At 35.4% G+C, this 15,511-nt stretch overlaps 1 protein-coding gene across 1 annotated transcript in view; it reads left to right on the forward strand.

Moving 5' to 3' along the window:
* Ccdc178 (coiled-coil domain containing 178) overlaps window positions 1-15,511 on the forward strand; it is a 327,934-nt gene that overhangs the window by 17,934 nt on the left and 294,489 nt on the right. The window contains exons 4-5 of the mRNA XM_077792201.1: window positions 10,922-11,007; window positions 13,589-13,789. Of these exons, the coding sequence (XP_077648327.1) occupies window positions 10,922-11,007; window positions 13,589-13,789 (287 nt within the window). The remainder of the gene's footprint in view (window positions 1-10,921; window positions 11,008-13,588; window positions 13,790-15,511) is intronic.

The raw sequence follows: 15,511 nt of genomic DNA on the forward strand, positions 1-15,511 counted from the left end.
AGGGCTTATTTAGTCTTTTTTTTTTCACCCTAAGTAACAATAACTATAAAGAAAAATATAAAACTTAGTGTAATGGTACTTTTGTCTTGAGGCTTCCTTATTTTCCCACATGATAAAACCCATGATTATAAATCTGTGTTTATGGACACAGGATGTATAACTGTGTGATTTCTGAGAATGGGGAGGGCAGAGCTGTTAAGGAGTGGAGTTTTTTACAGTATTGAAATGACATTGATTTTAATTCAAACTTAAGCTTTATATTAAAATGTCAATTGTTATCTCCAAAGTAAACACGAAGAAAGATTCTTTAAAAATATGCAGAAAAATAAAGGATACTAAATCAACATACTAGAAAAAAATCGAATAATGACCAAAGGAGGCAGTTATGGAGAAGCTGAGGAAGGAAAGACATAAGTAATGTAGAAAACTGTAGCAAAATGACAGAAGTAGTTACTTTACTACTATTACAATGGACTAAAATCTCTGATTAGAAGATTGGTGCGGTAGAATGGATAAGCATATATGGTCCTACTGTGGGCTATCTATAAGCATAAAGAGACTCACTTGGATTCCAAAGACACAAATTATTTAGAAGTGCAGAGACTGGGAGGTGGGGGATAAAGAATATTTCATGCAAAACAGTAACCAAAAGAGAACTAGAGTGGCTATACTAAAATCACAAACAAATGACTTTAAATAAAAATCTGTTCCCTGAGACAAACAAGATTTGAGATATTGGTTAAGGTTATTCTATCAAGAAGATATAAAACAATAAACATATACACACATTTAACTGTAACTTTGAAATATGTGAAATATTAACAGAAATGAAGGGATAAATAGACATTTCTATGAGAAGAGCTTGAGAATATAATTCCTCTCCTTTCAAAAATGGATAAAAGAACTAAACACAAGATTGATAAGCAAATAGACTCAAATAGCACACACACAAAAAATCTCATATGCAAAGGGAAGAGTCTTTAGGTTAGATTATATTAGACCACAGAACAAATTTTAATAAAATAAAAAAAATTAAAAACTCATAAAAGGTTTCTTTGTGACAGAATGAAGTTAGAGGTTAATAACAGAAGGAAACCTAGAAAATTCATTTATATATGGAATTAAACAAACATTCTTTAAAAAGAACCCCAATGGATCAAAGCAGTAATTCACAGCAGTAATAATGGAAGATAAGAAAATATTTTGAGATGAATGTACCAAAATTTATGGGATAAGCAAAGTTAGTACTTAGAAATTTACATTAGATTAAAATTTACATTAAAAAAGGAGACCTCAAATCTCCTAAGCTAACTTTAAAAAAATAGTAAAGGCATAAACTAAAACCAAAGCTAGAAAATGAAAGGGAGTTTTTAAAAAATTATAAATGAAGCAGAGAATAAAAAATACAAAAAGTTTCATTAAAACATTAGTTGTTTTTTTGAAAACATCAACTAAATTCATAAACTTTTAGCTAGACTGACAGAAAAAGAAGACTCAAATGAATAGCATTTTAGTCTGGATGTGCTGGTGGTACACACCTGTAATCCCAGCGACCTGGAAGGCTAAAACAGGAGGATCATAAGTTTGAGGCCAACTTCAGCAACTTACTAAGACCATGTATCAAATAAGATAAAATCAAGTAAAATAATAATACTTCTTTTAAAAAATTAGGCTAATTAACAACATATCCTATCGAAATGAAAAGGATTGTGAGAGGATACTATAATATATACAATTGCATATCACTTAATAACCAACATAAAATGGACTAATTCCTAGAAGCACATATATTACTATAACTGACTCAGGAAGAAATAGAAAAATCTGAACTAATCTATAAGAAGTAGAGATTGAACCAATAATCGAAATCTTCCCAACCAAGAAAAGGCAGAACCAAATGGCTTCACTGATAAATTCTACTAAATACGGAAAGAATTTATAGTGATGGTTTTTAAATTCTTCCAAAAAATAGAATTCTTCCTAATTCATTTTATAAGGCCAGCATTAACCTATTAACCTGATTCCAAAGCCAGATAAAGGCATCACAAGAAAATTGTAGAGCAGTCTCTTTGAATATAGATGCCAAAATCCTCAACAAAATACTAGCCAACTAGTAGTAAATCCAGCAAGCTATTAATAGAATATACATCACGACCAAATTCGATTTATCTTAGGAACAGAAGGGTGGTTTTGTATACAATACGTATGTTAATAAAATGAAAGGGATATCTGCCTGAATATCTCAATTGATGGGAAATACACGTGGCAAAGAACAACGTTTTCATTTTATAATGAAAATACTCCAAAAACCTAGGATTGCAAAGAAAATTCCTAAACACAATGAAAGATGTCTTGAAAACCCCTCAGCTCACACTGTACTTATGGCGAAAACTGAAAGTTTCAACCTAAGATCAGGAGCAAAAATAAGGATACCTGCTCTCCACTTATATTCAACAGTGGAATCCTGTACATTGCTGGTGTGCATATATAATGATTCAGATACTGTGAAAAGCAGTTTGTTCTTCAGGAAGTGAAATACAAAATTACCATTTGTAATTTCACCCTGAGGCGTATATCCCCAAAGTGTTCAAAACAGGCATTCAGAGAAAGACTTATTCATAACATAAGTATTCACAATAGTTAAAAGGTGGAAACAATCCCAAATCGATCGATGTACTCATTAATAAAGAAACTATGGTTTATCTATAAAATAAAATATTATTGCAAAAGGTCACTTTTACACAATGCTGTTTATGTAAAATATCCACAAAGACAGAAAGCAGATAAGTCATTATTAAGGACTACTGAGAGGGAGAAGGGGAGAGACTGCTTAATCAGATAGTTGATTTTTTTTATTTATTTTTTTTGGTTGTTCAAAACATTACAAAGCTCATGACATATCATCTTTCATACATTTGATTCAAGTGGGTTATGAACTCCCATTTTTACCCCAAATACAACCCAAATACAAATGCAGAATCACATCAGTTACTCATTCACAATTTTTACATAATGGCATATTAGTAACTGTTGTATTCTGCTACCTTTCCTTTCCCCTACTATCCCCCCTCCCCTCCCCTCCCATCTTCCCTCTCTACCTCTTCTGCTGTTGTTCAGTTCTCTCCCTTGTTTCCCCCCCTTTCCCCTCACAACCTCTTCTATGTAATTTTGTGTAACATTGAAGGTCTCCTACCATTTCCATATGCTTTCCCTTCTCTCTCACTTTCTCTCCCCCCACTCGTCTCTGTTTAATGTTAATCTTTTCCTCATGCTCTTCCAATCTTTTCCTCATGCTCTTCCTCCCTGTTCTGTTCTTAGTTGCTCTCTTTATATCAAAGAAGACATTTGGGCTGGGGGAGGGGCAAGCAGAAAAAATCAAAGTGATAGAGTGCCAGGGATCCCAGCAGCCTGCAGCAGGGCCCCGGAGATCCAGGCCAACTGATTCGCGTGGCCTGCCCTGCGGCTACAGAAGGCGTGGCGCCTCAGTGAAGCCATTAATTGGCAAGCAGGGAGGTTAGGGAAGGCCATTAGGTGGAATCCCACCAGCCAAGCCCACACGGACCCTTGGGCCGAGCACGGGTTCTCAGAAGGGGAAGGAAGCGGTACAGTCCCATCCCCCACAGCGGACACTCCGCCGAGGCAGTCAGCGGCCACCATCCGGGAAAGCTGAAGGATACACCGCCAATCTCCTTCAGAGTGCAACATCAAAACAGCGGACACTCCATCCAGGCAGTCAGCGGCCACCATCCGGGAAAGCTGAAGAATACACCACCACTCTCCAACAGCTTGCAACATCAAAACAGCCAGCAGCAGGACCCCGGAGATCCAGGCCAACTGATTCGCGCGGCCTGCCCCGCAGCTACAGAAGGCGTGGCACCTCAGAGAAGCCATTAATTAGCAAGCAGGGAGGTTAGGGACTGCCATTAGGTGGAATCCCGCCAGCCAAGCCCACCGCCCACGCCCGGAACAGGCCCAGCGACCTGCCAGCATTGTAGTCACGACACCCCAATTGGAATAGGGACAGAGCAGAGCCGCCTTCCACTCCCGGAACAGGCCCAGAGAGCCGCCAGCGTGGTAGACACGTCACCCCAATTGGAGTAGGGGCACAGCCGCCGCCCACACCTGCAAGGGAGACTTTTCAAGTATACAAGAGCAACATAAATAAATAGGGGGTAAATTTCAAAACACAACAGTTGCACCAAGCAGAAAGAAACGCGAGCAGTATGAAAAGACAAGGAAAGAAAGGACCACAAGCAATGCAGGTCAACTCAACTTTAGAAGAGGTAATAGCTGCAACAGATGGAATATCAGATAAAGAGTTCAGGATATATATGCTTCAGATGATCTGGAGTCTCAAGGAAGACATGAGACAGCAAAATCAGACAATGAAAGATCACATTGACAAACAAATCCAGGAAGTAAAAGATCAATTTCACAGGGAGATAGAGGTAATAAAAAACAAACAAATTGAAATTCTAGAAATGCAGGAAACAATAAACCAACTTAAAAACTCAATTGAGAATACTACCAGCAGAGTAGATTACTTAGAAGAGAGAACATCAGACAATGAAGACAAAGTATTTCAACTGGAAAAGAACATAGACAGCTCAGCAAGTCTGCTAAGAAACCATGAGCAGAACATCCAAGAATTATGGGACAATATCAAAAGACCAAATTTAAGAGTCATTGGGATACAGGAAGGCACAGAGCTCCATTCCAAAGGAATAAACAGTCTATTCAGTGAAATAATACGAGAAAACTTCCCAGAATTGAAGATTGAGACAGAATCCCAAATCCTAGAAGCCTACAGGACGCTGAATGTGCAAAATCATAAGAGATCCACACCTAGACACATTATAATGAAGATGTCCAACATACAGAATAAGGAGAGAATTTTAAAAGCTGCAAGAGAAAGAAAGCAGATTACATTTAGGGGTAAACCAATCAGGATAACAGCTGATCTCTCAACACAGACTCTGAAAGCTAGAAGATCCTGGAATAACATATTTCAAACACTGAAAGACAATGGGCTCCAACCAAGAATCGTGTATCCGGCGAAATTAAGCTTCAGGTTAGAAGATGAAATTAAAACCTTCCACAATAAACAAAAGTTAAAAGAATTCGCAGCTAGAAAACCATCTCTTCAAAAAATCCTTGGCAAAACATTACAGGAAGAGGAAATGGAAAATAACATTGAAAACCAACAATGGGAGGTAGGACAGTAAAGGGGGGAAAGTAGTCAAAGAGGATAACAAATCAGGTTTAGTAACATCAATAAACAAATATGGATAGAAGAACAAACCATATCTCAATAATAACCCTAAATGTTAATGACTTAAACTCACCAATTAAGAGACACAGGCTAGTAGAATGGATCAAAAAACAAGACCCAACAATATGCTGTCTACAGGAGACGCATTTGATAGGAAAAGATATACATAGACTGAAGGTGAAAGGTTGGGAAAAATCATATCACTCATATGGACCGCGGAAACAAGCAGGAGTGTCCATACTCATATCTAATAAAATAGATTTCAAGCCAAAGCTAATCAAAAGGGATATAGAAGGACACTTCATACTGCTCAAGGGAACCATACACCAACAAGACATAACAATCATAAATATATATGCCCCAAATAATGGTGCAGCTGTGTTCATCAAGCAAACTCTTCTCAAGTTCAAGAGTCTAATAGACCAACATACAATAATCATGGGAGACTTCAACACACCTCTCTCACCACTGGACAGATCTTCCAAACAAAAGTTAAATAAGGAAACTATAGAACTCAATAACACAATTAACAACCTAGACTTAATTGACATATATAGACTATACCACCCAACATCAAGTAGCTACACTTTTTTCTCAGCAGCACATGGAACCTTCTCAAAAATAGACCATATACTATGTCACAGGGCAACTCTTAGACAATACAAAGGGGTAGAGATAATACCATGCATCTTATCTGATCATAATGGAATGAAACTGAAAATCAATGATAAAAGAAGAAAGGAAAAAGCAAGCATCACCTGGAGAATGAACAATAGGTTGCTGAGTGATCAATGGGTTTTAGAAGACATCAAGGAGGAAATTAAAAAATTCCTAGAGTTAAATGAAAACACAGACACAACATATCGGAATCTATGGGACACATTGAAAGCAGTTCTAAGAGGAAAATTCATTGCTTGGAGTTCATTCCTCAAAAAAAGAAAAAACCAACAAATAAATGATCTCATACTTCATCTCAAAATCCTAGAAAAAGAAGAGCAAAACAACAGCAAAAGAAGTAGAAGGCAAGAAATAATTAAAATCAGAGCTGAAATTAATGAAATTGAAACAAAAGAAACAATTGAAAAAATTGACAAAACTAAAAGCTGGTTCTTTGAAAAAATAAATAAAATTGACAGACCCTTAGCCATGCTAACGAAGAGAAGAAGAGAGAGAACCCAAATTACTAGCATACGGGATGAAAAAGGCAATATCACAACAGACACTTCAGAAATACAGAAGATAATCAGAAATTACTTTGAATCCTTATACTCCAATAAAATAGAAGATAGTGAAGGCATAGATAAATTCCTTGAGTCCTATGATTTGCCCAGATTGAGCCAGGAGGATATACACAACCTAAACAGACCAATAACAATAGAGGAAATAGAAGAAACCATCAAAAGACTACCAACTAAGAAAAGCCCAGGACCGGATGGGTATACAGCAGAGTTTTACAAAACCTTTAAAGAGGAACTAACACCAATACTTTTCAAGCTATTTCAGGAAATAGAAAAAGAGGGAGAACTTCCAAATTCATTCTACGAGGCCAACATCACCCTGATTCCGAAACCAGACAAAGACACATCAAAGAAGGAAAACTACAGACCAATATCTCTAATGAACCTTGACGCAAAAATCCTCAATAAAATTCTGGCGAATCGGATTCAAATACATATCAAAAAAATTATACATCATGATCAAGTAGGATTCATCCCTGGGATGCAAGGCTGGTTTAATATACGGAAATCAATAAATGTTATTCACCACATCAATAGACTTAAAAATAAGAACCATATGATCATCTCAATAGATGCAGAAAAAGCATTCGACAAAGTACAGCATCCCTTTATGTTCAAAACGCTAGAAAAATTAGGGATAACAGGATCATACCTCAACATTGTAAAAGCAATCTATGATAAGCCACAGGCCAGCATCATTCTGAATGGAGAAAAATTGAAGGCATTCCCTCTAAGATCTGGTACAAGACAGGGATGCCCTCTCTCACCACTTCTGTTCAACATAGTCCTCGAAACACTGGCCAGAGCAATTAGACAGTCAAAAGAAATTAAAGGCATAAAAATAGGAAAAGAAGAACTTAAATTATCACTATTTGCAGATGATATGATTCTATACCTAGCAGACCCAAAAGGGTCTACAAAGAAGCTATTAGAGCTAATAAATGAATTCAGCAAAGTGGCAGGATATAAGATCAACACGCATAAATCAAAGGCATTCCTGTATATCAGCGACAAATCCTCTGAAACGGAAATGAGGACAACTACTCCATTCACAATATCCCCCAAAAAAATAAAATACTTGGGAATCAACCTAACAAAAGAGGTGAAAGATTTATACAATGAAAATTACAGAACCCTAAAGAAAGACATAGAAGAAGACCTTAGAAGATGGAAAAACATACCCTGCTCATGGATAGGCAGAACTAACATCATCAAAATGGCGATATTACCAAAAGTTCTCTATAAGTTCAATGCAATGCCAATCAAAATCCCAACAGCATATCTTGTAGAAATAGATAAAAGAATCATGAAATTCATATGGAATAATAAAAGACCCAGAATAGCAAAAACAATACTAAGCAGGAAGTGTGAATCAGGCGGTATAGCGATACCAGACTTCAAACTATACTACAGAGCAATAGTAACAAAAACAGCATGGTACTGGTACCAAAACAGGCGGGTGGACCAATGGTACAGAATAGAGGACACAGTAACCAATCCACAAAACTACAACTATCTTATTTTTGATAAAGGGGCTAAAAGCATGCAATGGAGGAAGGATAGCATCTTCAACAAATGGTGCTGGGAAAACTGGAAATCCATTTGCACCAAAATGAATCTGAATCCCTATCTCTCGCCGTGCACAAAAGTTAACTCAAAATGGATCAAGGAGCTTGATATTAAATCAGAGACACGGCATCTGATAGAAGAAAAAGTTGGTTATGATCTACACGCTGTGGGATCGGGCTCCAAATTCCTCAATAGGACACCCATAGCGCTAGAGTTAACAAATAGAATCAACAAATGGGACTTACTCAAACTAAAAAGTTTTTTCTCAGCAAAAGAAACAATAAGAGAGATAAATAGGGAGCCTACATCCTGGGAACAAATCTTTACTCCACACACTTCAGATAGAGCCCTAATAACCAGAATATACAAAGAACTCAAAAAATTAGACAATAAGATAACAAATAACCCAATCAATAAATGGGCCAAGGACCTGAACAGACACTTCTCAGAGGATGACATACAATCAATCAACAAGTACATGAAAAAATGCTCACCATCGCTAGCAGTCAGAGAAATGCAAATCAAAACTACCCTAAGATACCATCTCACTCCAGTAAGACTGGCAGCCATTAGGAAGTCAAACAACAATAAGTGCTGGAGAGGATGCGGGGAAAAGGGCACTCTTGTTCATTGCTGGTGGGACTGCAAATTGGTGAGGCCAATTTGGAAAGCAGTATGGAGATTTCTCGGAAAGCTGGGAATGGAACCACCATTTGACCCAGCTATTCCCCTTCTCGGTCTATTCCCTAAAGCCCTAACAAGAGCATGCTACAGGGACACTGCTACATCGATGTTCATAGCAGCTCAATTCACGATAGCAAGACTGTGGAACCAGCCTAGATGCCCTTCAATAGATGAATGGATAAAAAAAATGTGGCATTTATACACTATGGAGTATTACTCTGCATTAAAAAATGACAAAATCATAGAATTTGGAGGGAAATGGATGGCATTAGAGCAGATTATGCTAAGTGAAGCTAGTCAATCTTTAAAAAACAAATACCAAATGACTCCTTTGATATAAGGGGTGTAAACAAGGACAGGGTAGGGACGAAGAGCTTGAGAAGAATATTTACAGTAAACAGGGATGAGAGGTGGGAGGGAAAGGGAGTGAGAAGGGAAATTGCATGGAAATGGAAGGCGATCCTCAGGGTTATACAAAATGTCATATAAGAGGTAAGGAGGGGTAAGTCAAGAGAATACAAATGGAAGACATGTTTTACAGTAGAAGGGGTAGAGAGAGAAAAGGGGAGGGGAGGGGAGGGGAGGGGAGGGGGGATAGTAGACAATAGGACAGACAGCAGAATACATCAGATACTAGAAAGGCAATATGTCAATCAATGGAAGGGTAACTGATGTGATACAGCAATTTGTATACGGGGTAAAAGCGGGAGTTCATAATCCACTTGAATCAAACCGTGTAATATGATGTATTAAGAACTATGTAATGTTATGAACGACCAATAAAAAAAAAAAAAAGAAAAAAAAGAAAAAAAAAAAGAAGACATTTGGCATTTGTTTTTTTAAGGATTGGCTAGCTTCGCTTAGCATAATCTGTTCTAATGCCATCCATTTCCCTGAAAATTCTATGATTTTGTCATTTTTTAGTGCTGCGTAATACTCCATTGTGTATAGATGGTTGATTTTAAATGATGTGACTTAACTCAATACAAAACAATAGAAGAACGGACATAGAATCAGAACAGAACATTAAAAGACAACATCTGAAAATAGACTTAATTGTGTATAATAACTTACCAGATCATGTAACTAGCATTAGAATCCAATTGACTTACTAATTGGTGGTAGGACAATTATTTTTCTATGTTTTAAAGCAAACAAACAAGAAAAAAGACCCCATTTTTTTTTCAACAAAAACATTTTGAAAAGAAAATCAAAACCAAAGAAAGAAAACATAATGAGTATTTTCCTGGTCTCCCGAAAGAATGGGATCTCCTAAATGAACTGTGAAACAAGAGTATGTGAAGAAGAATATGCAACCATCAGAAATATTAAATGACATTAAAATGTACTGGAAACAGTGTCATGTTAACTAAAGTATGGTACAAGTTTTTATGACTCTAATTTTATAGAAATTAAAATATCACTAGACTTACAATCTATGTTATCTCTGAAGAGAATAAATGAATATGGATTATTTTATGTGATTTTTATGATTTTTGATATGCTTTCTTAAATTAATTTGTAATAATTCTTTATTAAAAGATTAATAATTTAATCAAAACTAAAGGAAACTCCCTGGTTTGGTGATAATAATAATTTTCTTAACTTTTATCAGTGAGAAAATACCTTTTCAAAAATAAATGAAGGCTAGTTTAGGATCCTAGAACTGGATCAGAGAAATACTGATAATGAGAAATATTTAATTATTCAACACATAGTAGCTTAGAAAGATACTTTGGAAATAACATTTTTCTAACAGCTTATTATCTTTAAATCTGAAATGGTATTTTTGCTCCTTCTAATTTATATTGCTTTCCCAGAAATGGCTGACTTTGAAATTAGAGAAATATCTCATGCAAATTGTTTTGAATCAACGCCCCTTTTCTAATAGCAATATTATTGAAGAAAGACCAATTTCTTGCAACAAATTTTATTCCATTTATCAGTTAGTATAAATCCTACCACCTATTAGAATTTTCCTACATTAGTTCCTTATAGTAAGATTACCAGAAGTTTTACCAGAAAATAGTTTATAGTAAGCTTTACCAGAAACATTTAAAAAATTCTGTGTAAGAGTAGCATAGCACCTAAAATTTGTTTTACTAACCACAAGTACATTTCTCCTTTACTGATCAATTGCTTCTTTCCTATTATGTAGGAGAAAAACTTGTCCCACAAAAGACCTAAAAGAAGATTTGAGTATTGAAGGACCAGTGGAAGAGGTCAAACCAGAAGAAGAGAGAGGTGAAATTGTTCTTCATACTTAGATAAATGGAATTATATTTAGAGCTCACTGACTTTTCACTTAATATATTTCTACTTTTCACAGTATTCATGTTTATGAGTTCTATAATTCTTGTGAGCACTGAGCAGAGAAATCAGCCCTCCATTTCATTCAATGAAGCATTCATTCCACGAATATTTATTAACACTATTATGTACCAGATACTGCTCTAGGTGCTGAGTGTATCATGATGTCTGCCCAACTTTCAAGAAGACAACTGTAGTAAAGGGGCTATTATTATAATTGAAGTGCTCTTCATCTGTTCTGTCCAATAGAATAAGCTATTAACCACATACAGCTGGTGAGCCTTTGAAATGGGGCTAGATGGGACTGAGGAACTTAATTCCTAAGTTTAATCTTGTTAAGTTACATTTAAATGTGAACTCCTTGTGGTTCATGAGTACCATATTGGACATTGCAGCCCTAGTCTGTATTTCAGTTGTGATTACTAAACATTTTGCATTTTATAAAACATACCATATTTTATATGCTGGTCTAAAATTTGAGTTAACATTACTTTGACTATATTCTCAAAATTACATGAAATACTTCACCCACCACCAAAATTTGTAAGAAAAAGTTAATGAAGGAAAAGTGATAAGCTCACTTTTCCTTTAAAGAGGAAGAGTATTTTGTTCTTCAAAGATCTCATCATGATGGGACTCTATTTTGACTGTTTTTCTTTTCACTATTTGCATCTACGATGAAGTTGACAACCTGAGTGTTTACTTCCCAAGTTTTCAAATGACAAATGCAGAAAGAAAAGATTAACATATTAATGGTCATGGTCGTAGCTAAATTATCCACATTTATGTTTATTATAAATATGTACATTTGAGTCTAAAACACACAAGAGTGTCAGGATGAGGGAGATTTATTGTAACTAAATGTTTATGTTAAAAACTGCAGGCGATTGTTTACTTAGCCAGTATGAAACAGTAAATGTGACAATTTGTAGGAAAAAAAGTAGATGCTTAATATAATGAATTAGATTATGCTGTACATACAAGATATGTATGTACAGCAATTATTTTAGAAGGCTATTACAGGAACAGAATAAAAGACAACTTAAAAAAAAAAAACAATGAGCAATTTTGGAAAAACACATATAAATCCAGTTCAGAATGTTTTAATTTTAAATAGTATTCACTTCTCTGTGAGTTTCAGGCTGAAATTTTATAAATTGATGACAGAGTGAGTCACAAATTGGCTCGAGAACACAGTGTGCCATAAGTATGTTTTCATTTAAAAATGTTTGATTCACAAAAAAAGTATATAAAGTACCCAGGAAGTGGTAGAACTTGGCAAAACCAAACAATTGATTTAGAGAGACTAACTTAAGGGCCAGACCAGAGAAAATCATTTTTATGCATTAAAATAGAGAATCCTGTTTGTCAAGAATTCTTTTTGGTACCATGCAGAATTTCTCTGACAAGCCCAGTAGGTTGGATCTACTGAGTGACTGTGAGCTTACACTTATAACCATCATGTGACCTTTACGTAATCTGATCATAAAGCAGAAAAATCATTGTCTTTATTGTCCAAAAGCAAAACAAAAAGGAAATTTATTAATTGCCTTTTTCCATTCTGCTTTTATACTATTTTCCCTCCCACCTTAGCTCTTGACAGTTTGGTTATAAGTATTCTCATCATGTCACACTTTGGCAAAAGTCACTGCTTATACATATAAATCCCATAAGGATGGGAACATTATCTATCTTCTTTACCTTCTTATCTCCAGGGTAGATCCTATTTCCTGAAAATAATAACCTCTGTACACATTTTTTTTTCTGTAAATAGATGGATGAATACCATGGCAATACTTTCGTTAATAAATATTAAGTCATATAATTTCAGTGTTGTGAACCAGGAATCACAAATATCTATCATTAAAGGAGTTAATTTGTATTATAAGAAAATAAATAGAATTTGGAAATTCTGATGAATTCCTGGTAAAGCTAAAGAGAGAAGTTATTTGTCTGATAAGCTTGAAGAATATAGAGTGTTCATTTCTAGGAACCATCTGAGGATCTTCAGTATTTGTCTGATATGATAATTTTGATTTGTTTTCTTATAGAATGGTAGGAAACACATTCATAAATTAAAAATAAAGTTGTATAGTACAGTTGTGCATATAACATGTGTTTTTTCCATGTACTGTAATGAAATTATATTATTCTTGAAGGTATGGTTTAAGATGTAGCCCTTTAAAAATATATTCTAATTAGTTATACATGATAGTAGAATGCATTTTGACATATCCTACAAAAATGAAGTGTAATTTCTCATTCTTCTGGTTCTATGTGATGTCTTTTTTAATAGAAATTGCTCATTGAAAAATTTTGCCTTCAAAGATTATAATCAATGTTATGATTGTATTATAACAAGACTGTCTTTAAAAGGCTAATTCATTTTTTAACATTCTCTTATTAAATGCGTAAATATTTAAAAGAATAATAATCCAACTAAGGACCCATGTTCCCATCACACAGCTTGCAGGCTGCTTCACTAACAAATGTAAATGCATTTTCCTATTTTCAGATGAAAAGTGTCCTGAGTTAAAGAAAGAAATGGAAACATTGCTGTCAGAGACGATCCATCTCATTAAATGTCTAGAAACTGACCGGGCAATTGCCGAAGAAACTTTAAATCAACAAAAATTAAGAAAGGGAAAGATTACCACAAAAATTGATGCGTGGTCAATCTGGAAACTTCAAGAACTCCCACTAGCTGTGCAGAAAGGTAATAATAAGGATTTTCTATTGTTGCCATTTCCTTTGTTGGGGAAGCACAGATAATCATTCGTAGCTCTGTGTACAAAAAAATCACCTGTTTAGAGTGACTGTATGTTGTCTACAAACCAGGACACTTTTGAAAGATGGTATTAATAAGATTGCTGAATTCATAGGCATACACTGGAAATGCACTGAGGAAAACTGAGCCTGCTGTCATTTAGGTCTGTTGGAAATTCCATGCATTTATGATATCCCAGGGGCATGCAGACATTTGGTATATATTTTTACCTTGGCAGTAGTATTTAAGTTACTAGAAATTTAAAGTGATTTCTAGTTGGTATTATTGGCCACATTTTTAATTGTAGGAAAATTGAAAGTTTTCAGTGATGTGTTGAAAACTACACGTGTCTGTGTTTTTGAGAATTCAGAAGCCAATTTACTTTTAAAGGAATTTGTATCAGAGATGGAACCCTTAATGTTTCCAAGTCATGTAAGTAAAAAATATTTAAGAAGAAACTGATGTCTTTTAGACTGCAGAGCCAGGGACATGGTCCGAAGTGCTACACAATCTAAACGTGTGGGTTTTTGTTTGTTTGTTTTTGTTTTTGTGCTCTGAACACTGCCTGTCAAAACATTCCTAACTACTTGATTCTGCCTGAGGCTGGGAGGTTTTTACCCCTTTATAAGGGGAAAAATTTAATTCAGAATTCATATACTTTGTTGTTGTTGTTGTTTTTTAAACAATTGGGCATCCATGTAATCTATCATTTAAATCAAGAAAACCTTGAGAGAAAAAGGAATGCTATTAATTATTACTCTGAGACAATAGTTATTAACTAAAGGTAAGTGTCATGGTGAATCCATACATACATTTTTGTCATGTCATAAGTCTTTCAAGCTATAGTCTCCAAAGAGGGGTACACATTCAGGGGAGTTTCAACAAAACATTAGATCTTTTATTTATTCTCTTGAATGTTATTCTTTTTCTATTTTTTTTCTTTGAATAGAATTAATATGTATACTCTGTTATCTGTGCAATACCGTAACTACGTGATTTATAAATGCATGCTATATATGTGCCTGTATTTGTGTTTTAAAAACAATGAGACTACAGTCGAGTCAGCACGGACACCCTGGGAAATCCTAGATCTCAGGTGATTCTTGGGCAGACTCATATTCACACCCACAAGGAGTCATCGGCACTTTTCATAATGCTTTGTCCTTGTTAGTATAATAGAAAAAGTTAATTTTGAGGCCTAGTTTTATTAATCTTTGTTTGCTGATCAGTTTGTGTATAATCTACATGGGGTCTATATGGACTTATATGTGGAGAGCGGTGACAGAGAATGGGAGAGCAGTGTCTGAGATTGGGGTCTCTGATGACTTCATGGCTATGGCATGCTGGATGCCTGGGAAAACTTCTGTACAAAGATGCAGGATGTCTAGCTGCTGTGGTAATGCCCTCCATAAGGAGGCTTTGTGCTACAGTCTTATCATCCTTGACCTTGATCTCAGGCACATAGTTCCTGGGAATAGAGGAACTCTCTTGCTAGACAACCACAATGTTTCACCAAGCTCCACTGCTCCTAAACCTGCCTGCATAAGAGTAACTTTAAACAATGGACTTTCTTGACAGTTACACAAAGCTCCTAACATTGCACATTACAACTATAGAATGTAACTGCTGAATAAACTGCATAATATTGCTAACTCTGTAACTATCATGAAT

This window comes from Urocitellus parryii, chromosome 13 (assembly GCF_045843805.1).
Source record: "Urocitellus parryii isolate mUroPar1 chromosome 13, mUroPar1.hap1, whole genome shotgun sequence".
NCBI classification, from domain to species: Eukaryota; Metazoa; Chordata; class Mammalia; order Rodentia; family Sciuridae; genus Urocitellus; species Urocitellus parryii.